The sequence below is a fragment of the Phascolarctos cinereus genome, unplaced genomic scaffold, assembly GCF_003287225.1.
Source record: "Phascolarctos cinereus isolate Bilbo 61053 unplaced genomic scaffold, phaCin_HiC Scaffold_1;HRSCAF=81, whole genome shotgun sequence".
In the NCBI taxonomy this organism is placed as follows: domain Eukaryota; kingdom Metazoa; phylum Chordata; class Mammalia; order Diprotodontia; family Phascolarctidae; genus Phascolarctos; species Phascolarctos cinereus.
The window spans coordinates 167,271,035-167,280,632 of record NW_027555514.1 but is presented as its reverse complement, the minus strand read 5'-3'; the positions used below and the strand labels follow the sequence as shown (position 1 = coordinate 167,280,632).

Below are 9,598 nucleotides of genomic sequence, written 5' to 3'. Positions count from 1 at the left end.
CCAGAGCATTTAGGAAAGTATCCACCTGTAAGACTCTTTAGACAATCTTTTAAGAAAGATGGGATGGCTGCTTTGGGAAAAGTCTGGAGGCATCTAGGTGGGCACCTGGCCTGCAATCAGGAAGATCTGAGTTTAAATTTGATCTCAGACACTGTGACCTTGGGCAAGTTACTTAAACCTGTTTCTCAGTTTCATCTGTAAAATGAACTGGAAAAGAAAATGGCAAATCACTTGTTACTTTGCCAAGAAAACCCCAAATGAGAACATGAAGTTGGGACACCACTGAAAAAAGATTGAGACCTTTCCCTCTGGGGGCTCCATTTCTTCAGCTACAACATGAAGCTATTTTTGTCTTTGCCCTATCTCCTGATTGGGATGGTTGAAATAGGGAATATTGACTTTAAGTTTCTAAGGAGCTTGAACGCCAAACAAAGGAGTTTGGAGTCTAATGTAATAGACAATAGGGACCCATTGCAGTTTTTTCAACAACGCATGACAAAAATACTTATGCTGATCTGAAGGAATTATTATTCTGTTAGTGTGGTAAATTCCTTCATCAATGAAGATCACAACCCATCTCTTACCTTCTAGTCCTTGGGGAGTGACTTGTCCATGGAGCACTCCATTTACTATAGCATCCCCTGGTATTGAAAGGCAGCATGTTACAGTGGAAAAAGCACTGGACTTGGAGTCACAGGATGAGTTCGAATCTAAGCTCTCACTTTTACTAATTTACACTTGGGCAAGCTAACCTCTCTGGTTCTGTAAACTTCTGTAAAATGATTTTAGCCCAGATGACCTCTAAGTTCCTTTCCAGCTCTATGATTCTTTGATTATCTGGTAATGGCATGCAGGATGGTTTATAATAGGGAAAGTCTGGAGATAGGGAGGCCATCCAGGAGTCTTAGAGTAATCCAACCATAAGACAATGAAGATTTAGATTTATGGTGGCAGTAGGCCTGTTCTAATAGTACTGTGGTTTAGGGGAAAGAACATCATTTTTTCTTTAATCAGAAGACCTGGATTCTGATCTTAATTCTTTTCTTAACTGTATAATGTTGAACAAATCACTGTCTCCAGTTGTTTCCACATCTGTATAGTTGTAATATTGAATAAGATGATTTCTAAGGTTTCTTACAGCTTTAGGGTTCTGAGTATTTCAGCAGCAGCTAAGTTATGACTACTCTAGTCATGGGCAACAGAGAAATGTTTTTTCTTTCCTCCTTCCTTTGTCATTCCTATTTCCTTAGTGGCAACTGCAATTTAATAAATTTATTATCTCAGATACTCTAAGCACTGTGCCTAAGTGCTACCTTTACATATAGATATATACATATGGATATACTTTACATAAGATTATATTCTTACATATCTATACTTACATACCTGGAAGTGCCTGCTGGTTATATTAATTCAACCAGGTCTTTGGCCCCTAAGCAAAAGTGATTACCCTTTGTAATGTACTCTCAAAAAAAAAAGGTGCATTTATCACACTAGAAACTAAAGGGTAGTTAACAGAATTGTAATCAGGGTTAGGCAATCATGGCTTTTTCCCACGATTCACAGAATTTAGGCTGGTGCCAAAAACTTAAGCCATAGGCACTGGGGGAGCAGCAATTGGTCCATTCACAGGATACAATCCCCAACACTACCCTCCCCCCACCCAGGTAAAGGTAATCCCTCTTTGGCACCTTTCCCAAATACCCCTAGATCCTTCAGCAAACATGGTTCTCAGCTCTGGGATTTGCACCACTCAAATACCGGGGTCTGGTGATCTCAAAACAAAACATCCTATCTTCCTGGGGCACCTTATACCCACGCCCACTGAGACTCCTCCCTTCTCGCCAAATAATTCCTAAGGTAGCGCAGCCCACAGGGACATCCAAACACAGGGTGAATGCACATGAATTTTATTAACTGAAAAGGAAACATAGGCTTGGCATAAGTCTGAGATAGTTTAATAATACTGTCCAAGAATGGGTTCAAGGCAAGAAAGCTCACCCAGGCCTAAGGGAGGACAGGTCCTTGAAGCAACGGGTTTGTGTTAGAAAGTCTTTAGCCAATCTGGGGAAGAGAATGTAGTAGTTCAATTCTGGAAAGTTTGTCCACAGAGTCCCTGGATCAGATACAGAGAAGAGGGAAAATGTTGAATCATGTTGGACTGTGGAGGGTAAAAAGGTTCTCAGCCTGTGGTTCATATGCAAATACACTATCAAAACTTGGGGAATTTCTGCTTTCTTGATACCAGCCTGGAAAATGCTTGCTGGTACCTGAAACTGGCCTGGGTGATTCAGTTGCCAGATGAATTAGAGCCAGATGCAGAAGCTGATGCCATTTCATCTTGGAGGGCTTCGTTATACTGGGACACCCAGCTGGAAGGCTCCCGATTCTGAATCTTTGCCACAAAGCGGAGAACTTGCATCTTGCTCGTCTCGTGGGCAGCTCTGGGTCCCCAGAGGAATTCATACTCAGGAGGCTCGGTGTGGGGGACTCGATTGTACTCCAAATATTTCTGGCGAACAAACTCATCCTTGACAAGCTTCTTCACATCTCCGAAGGTGTTGTGCCTTTTCTCTGGATCCACCCGAAGCTTCTTGAGCACTTCCCAGACCAGGGACTCCTTGGCCGAGTTGCCCTTCATGAAGATGAGGCTCAGGATCACCATGAGGAGGCCCATCTTGGCCACGCTTTCGTCGTTCCGCATACCATCCCCCTCCAGGCGTTCCAGCTTGTTGATGAGGATGTAAGCATGGTGCTTCTGGTCTATCTCCTTGAGTTGCAGACCGAAAACCTCCTCCAGGGTCCGGCCTGCGCGCTCAATGACCACGGAAGCCAGGTCTTTGTAGTCTTGCAAGATGGTCTTCAGCATGTCGGCCCGGCGGATGGGCACTTTCTTCTGGTCCTTCACCAGCAGGAACTGCACCAGCTCGTTCACCTTCTGCTGGATCTGGGCCTCGGTGCGCTTGGCCGGCTTCCTCTGGCCCTGCGAGGACAAGGACGACGACGAGGTGGAGGGCATCGGCGGGGTCGCCGTGGGCCCAGGCTCCTCGCACCCCGCCTCCTCCATGACGTCATCATCTACCCGCGAGGGGCCCGCCTGGGCCAGGGCCTGGGCTAGGGCCTGGCCGTGGGCCTGGGTGAAACTGAGGCCGCCGCCGCTGGTGCTGGGCCCGTCGCTCGCATCGCGGCTGCCGCTTGGGCCGCTGGAGCTGGCGCCGCCGTCATCGCCGCCGCCGCTAGCGCGGGGAAGGCCTCGGCCTTTCTTTTTCAGGGACATGCCGATCCCCGCTCGGAACGAACCCTGGGGCCTGAAGAAGTCTCCTTCGATACCGGAACAGCCGGATCGCTCGGGGCGGCCGGCTCCCTCACCCCAACACACGCCCCCTCACGAAAGCCTCGAACGGACGGACCGACGCCGCTCAGCCTCTCTCAGGCAGACCCTGACTGGCAGCGCGCCCACGCAAGGCCCGGGAACGTGCACGCCCTGGCGCTTTTGCGTGAGGTGAGGAGGGGGCTCGAGGAGAGGAGTCCGAGGCCAAGTGCAGTGGGAGGCGGGGCGGCGGCGGCAAAAACAAAACAAAACAAAACAAAACAAAGCAAAACTATAAACAGGAGAAAGAGGCTGGATGCGCGCCCCCTCGCTTTCCCCTCCCCCCGTCCTGGCCCAAGTCCAAAGCGAGGCTTCCTCGCAGTGTCTCGCGGGAGTAGCGGCTGCTGATTTTTTTTTTTTTTGTTTTCTAGTCATTTGCCCCAGTGCAAGAGGCTGAAGCGTGATAAAGAGGAGCTGGGTGAAACGACACAGAGTGGAACGTTCTGGACGCACGCACCTGCGCGGTGCAGCCTGGCGGGCGGCTGGGGACGTGCTCCGTGTAAGGCCCTCAGCTCCCCCGCCCCCGGCTTCCAGTCCTGCCTCTGGCCTGGCCACTTTGGGTGCCCCAGTCAGTCACCTGTGCCTCAGTTTCCTCATCTGTAAAATGCGGGGATGAGATGGGCTCAAAGGCCCCTTTCAGTCCCAAATCTGGGATTCTGTGGTCCCTTGAACTTGTAACTGGTTGTTTTGTTGTGCTAGCCCTGGAGTCCCAGGACCTGGGTTTGAATCTTGCTTCTTTGCGCCACAGTTTCATCATCTGTAAAATAAGGAGACTAGATGAATTCAAAGGGCCCTTCACCTTAAAACTATAATTCTGTGGTGCCTTGAGTTTGTAACTAGTTGTTTTGTAGTTCAGGAAGCAAAATCTGGGTTCAAATTCTACCTCTTCTTAATAACTGACTTTAGATGCACCATTTAACCTCCTTGGGCATCAGTTTCTTCATCCATAAAATGAAAGGAGGAGATGAGCTCAAAGGCCCTTTTCAGCTCTTTGATTCTGTGATCCCAATAATGTGTTAGGAGGTGTTTTGTGGGTCAGGTAGTGTGGTACTACCCCTGAAGTGCCAGGACTTGAGTTCAAATCCTGCGTCTTTTTAAATAAGTGTGACTTTGGGTGCAACACAACCCTGTGCCTCAGTTTCCTTATCTGGAAAATGAAGTTGGCATAGATGAACTTTGAGGTCCTAAATCTTGCTTCTGTAATCTGGTTGTTTTGTTGGTAAGAGGATTTGGATTTAAATCCTTCAAAGTGTTCAAAGTGCTTCCCATCTGGTGATGTTGGGCAAATCACTACTTAACCTTCCTGGGTCTCAGTTTCCTCACCTGTAAAATGAAAGGGTTGAACTAGATGATTTTTGGGGTCTCCTCTAGTATCTACGATATTCAAGACACTGGGGGTACAAAGATTTTTAATGCAGTGCCTTCAGATTTTATATAGAACTGCCATTCTGTCCAGGGATGTCTTATCTATTGCTAATACTAGTCAGTCTTTAAACATTTATTAATTTATGTGCCAGTCACTGTGCTAAGCACTGGGGATACAAAAAGAGGCAAAAGACAGCCCCTGCCCTCAAGGAGCTTACAATCTAATGATGCCATTGTGGTTTGCATTTTTTTTTTGACATTTAGGAACTTCACCAACATCAACATTTCCTAATGCAAAGAACAGGAAGAGAGAACTGTATATGACATTGAATCTTTCTTACTTATAATTTGTTTTTCAAAGTAGATAATAAATTTACGGCAGTAGTTGCAGCACTTTCCTGCTGTCTGTGTTCTCTTCTGAAATTATGTTGTCTTGTGTCTAGTGTTTCCTCTATGCACTTTTATCTTCCTACCTCCATACTCCTCCATAATTTTTTTCCTACTCTTCCCCTGAGATACCATTGAGTTTCAGTAGGCTGCTGCAGTCTCATCTCTTTTCTTCCTTTGCTTTTGGTCCTAAGGAAGTTCCTCTCTTATAGAACTCCAACCCAAAGATGTTGGACTAAGTCCTTAACCTCTCTGACCTTCAGTTTCCTTATTCGTAAAAGGAGGGAGTTAGACTAGATCAGGCATGGGGAACCTTCGGCCAGTTTTGACAAATTGTTCTGTAAAATTTGGAATTCAGTCAAAAGGCTGTATTTAGGGGTCTAGAAGGCCACATGTGGCCTCGATGCCACAGGTTTCCCCATTCTTGAACTAGATGGTCTCAGAGGTCCCTTCCAACTCTGAAACTTAGGATCCGTGTTCTTATAGAACGTCATATTGCCAAGTTACTTAATCTTAGTCCTTATAGATGCCTCATCTTTAAGATGAGTTGGTAGTCCCTGGCTTTGAATCCTGGCTCTGCTGCTTGCTCTTTGACATTGGTTAAGTACTTCACCTGTTTGTGCCTTAGTTTCCTCATATGCAAAATAAGGTGATTAGACTAGGTGATCTCTAATGTTCTATATAGCTCTAAATACTACGATCTTAAGACCTCTTTGTGTGATTAAGCCATTTCTGTGTGTGTGTTTCTATAAATACACTTAATTCTGGGTCTTTAAATCTTTACTTTGTGATAATATGTGATAATAGTTCCCTTGGTGTGTAATTTTTTTTTAAACTTGTAGAAAATGCCCCGTCCACTCTTCCCCGTGTCCTCCAGGAAACTAGAAATAAAAGTGATTTGCCACAAGTCTGACATTACCTATTTATTGTTCCTTGTGACCCCATTAAGAGAACAACAGATTTAATATTTATTCGTTGAGAAATAAGAAAAAGGAAGAAATTAAAACATTGCTTAGAAAATTAATTAGATATAAAGCTCAAATAAGGTAAAGGCTCTAAAATAGAAATAGGATGCTACAGGAACTCGGTTTCCTATAGCATTGGACAACTAAGCCACATTTGATGATTTTTGTGCTTTAGAGGAGTGAAGGATTCCTGCCTTTCTCAATGACATTATAATAGATGCTTTTTGTATGAATTTATAGTGTGTGCTTTAAGTTTTGGAGCAGAAGGTTAGTTACCTGGGGTTCGTGAGCTTGTTTTAAGAAATCTTCTGATAGCTATATTTCAATATAATAGCTTTTCCTTTGTAATCTATGTATTTTATTTTATGTATTTAAAGACATAGCTCAGACTGCCTTCGCCAGACTGCCAAAGTGGTCTATGATATTAAAACAGGTGAAGAACCCCTGTTTTAGAGGGAGGCAGCTGGTTCAGTGCATGGAGTGCTGGACTTGAGGTTAGGAAGTTCTGAATTTTCATCCTTCCTAGCTTTTTTATTCCTCTGCAAATTATTTAAACTAAGACTCAGTTTCCTCATTTGTAAAATGGAGAGAATAGTAGTACCAACCTTACAGGGTTGTTGTGAGGATTGAATGTAATAATATTTGTAATGTTTTGTAAACCTTAAAGTTCCCTTTAAGTGTAGGTTATTATTATTATTATTAAGACTAGATTTCATCATAGAAAACATAGTGGGGCAATATACCTGGAGCAAGCTTTTCTGGAGAAATATCTAAATAAATAAACAACAATGATTGTAATAACATTCTATACTTTTATAGGATCTTTCATCAAGGATCTCAAACACATTATTAACATTAACTCATTAATCCTCACAACACTCCTGTGAGGGAAGATTAAGTATTAAGTTGCAATGATTATTGCCATCATTATCCTTCAAACAATTCCAAGCTGTATTGTGGCTGAGCTGGTACACTTTTGGAGATTTTTTATAGGGACTTGGATCTTTCTGCCAATGCTGCTAAACAATGTTTTAATTTCTCTCCCTTTTCTTATTCCTCAGTGAATAACTATTAAATCTGCTGTTCTCTTAATGTGGTCATCAGGAGCAGTGGAGGAGTAATGTCAGATTTGGGGCACATCACTTTTCTTTCCAGTTTCCTTGTTGGAAAGACTCGCTATAGATCCAAGTCTCTGAAATTGAGCCCTGCTTTTATTTTTGAAATATGAGTGATGTTTATGACTTCAGCCCTTATCTCTTTAGGTAAGTTTCACTCTACATGCAGCATCCTGTTTGTTCTGATACCATTTAAATGTGAACAGTGTCCTTAATACCAAAGCATTTTAGGCCTGAGTACAATTGGTTTCATCGTTTACGTGTAACTACATGTCAGCTCTTGTGTTGTGGAATTATACAGGCACTGTCCTATCTATACATCCATGGAGCTGACACCACCTCAGTACCCCTTCTAAAGAAGAATTAGGTCACCCCATATATTAGGAAGAATTACCACCAGTAAGGAAACTCACCAAACCAAGGCCCATTGATTTGACAAAGTAGAAGCTCAACTACCTACGGAAATCCGATGGGATAGGAAATTGTGCTCATGTACTAGTTGTACTCATGGATGTTTGAGCACTGTTTCTTTTTATTTTTTTAATTCAGTTATATTTTTAGTTCCAGAATTTCTCCCTTTCTCTTACCCTGCCCTACTCATTGAGAAAACAAGAAAAATAAAAACCTTTACAGACATGCAAAATATTTTTCTGCATTAGCCATGTTCCAAGAAAAAAGCTACCTATTTATTTATATTAATTTTTTTTAGTATTATCATGATATATTTGACATTAGTAAATTTTAACATGGAGATATTCAAAGCAAATATAGAGCAAACCTTCCATTAAAATGCTAAATTTGTGTTACTTGCATTTTGATTAAATAGAAGAAAATCTTATGCTTTTTTTTTTTGGCAAGGCAGTGGGGGTTAATTGACTTGCTCAGGGTCACACAGCTAGTAAGTGTCAAGTGTCTGAGGCTGGATTTGAACTCAGGTCCTCCTGACTCCAGGGCCGGTGCTCTTATACATTTTAACAAAATATGAACATGAAACAATTATTTGCTTTGTGTTCTATTCCAAATCTATGTCCATAATTTTGAAGTTCTATTGTCCTTGAGTTTCTTCGTTTTTTTTTAATTCTTTTTTTGGTCAATATGTATGATGTATGTATATTCTTATCTTTTTGATCTTCCCTTGTATCATTTCAGGTTTTTCAATATTTTCTAGTCTTTATATTTGTCACTTTCTACTGATTTATTTCAATTCATTATGATACCGTAATTTATTGTCCATGTAGCTTGTTTCCTTTTTTTTTTTTGCTATTACAAATAAATTACTGTAAATTTTTTTTGTATGGATGAGTCTTTTTTTTCCCCTTTTATTTTAATGAATTTTTTTGGGAAAAAGTTCTAGCAAGGGGATTGTGCTGAGTCAGTGGGGATTATCACTTTCATATGACTTGTCTATTGCTATTTTGCTTTCTAAAACAGCTGTTCTGTAGTCTCAACTATAATATAATAGATTTCCTCTATTTCTGTAGCTCTGCTAACATCAACTTTCATCCTTTTTTTCTTTTTTTGCTATTTTTACCAATTTAAAGATTCTAACATGGTATTCTGAGGTTGTCCTGATTTGCATTTGTTTGATTATTAAATAATTTAAGTATCCTTTTATATGAATTTTTGGTGCTCTTTTTCTAGTTGGTTTGCCCAGTCTTTCTCATTTAGATTGTAAATTCCCTTTTTTTTTTGGTATTCAGTGTTCAAGATGTTTTGGTGCACAATAGTGTACACAGTGGTTGCCTAACTGGATAGAGTGGAATAACTCACGTTTGTTGTGGTGAGAAGAGGGGTGGGAAGGGAGATAAGTGAATGATGTGACTGAATAGTAGACAGAAGTATAGAAGGAGAAAGTAGGTGAGAGAAAGAAGTTTGAATTCTAGGATGGATTTTAGTTTCTGAAAAGTATAGGCTGTCTTGATGATTATTGAAAGTAAGGCTCCTTCATCCAAATTCATTCTTTTATTCAGTAACTACTATGTACAGGACAAAAAGCTAAGTGTTCTCAAGGATACAAAGGTGAATAAAGATGAATATTCATTCCTTGTCTTAAAGGGGATTAAATTTTAATATGGGGGCCATAATTATTGTATATAATGCAGTATGTATGAAATGCCATGGGAGTGGTACAAAGAACTATAGAAGTTGAGAGTAATGAGAGATCACTTGGGGCAGGGATGATCAGAGAAGGCTTCATGGAAGAGGTGGTATTTAAATTTGATTTTGAAGGATGGAGAAGGTTTAGATAGGCATAGATGGAAAGGAGGACATTCCAGACATGGTGAGCATCACAAGCAAAAGAGTATTTCAAGATGAACGTGGTCTCCTGTTCCTATGTCTCTCTAGACCAGGAGTTCTTAACTTTTTTTCTGTCATGGACCCCTTTGGCAGTCTGG

The 9,598-nt window shown here is 41.7% G+C and overlaps 1 protein-coding gene across 1 annotated transcript; it reads right to left on the bottom strand.

Moving 5' to 3' along the window:
• Nucleotides 1-1,894: 1,894 nt before the first annotated feature.
• On the bottom strand, nucleotides 1,895-3,719 carry LOC110193362 (non-structural maintenance of chromosomes element 3 homolog). Its single transcript, XM_020965100.2, has one exon. It carries the CDS (start codon nucleotides 3,275-3,277, stop codon nucleotides 2,291-2,293), a length of 987 nt encoding a protein of 328 aa, XP_020820759.1. The 5' UTR covers nucleotides 3,278-3,719; the 3' UTR covers nucleotides 1,895-2,290.
• Nucleotides 3,720-9,598: the final 5,879 nt, after the last annotated feature.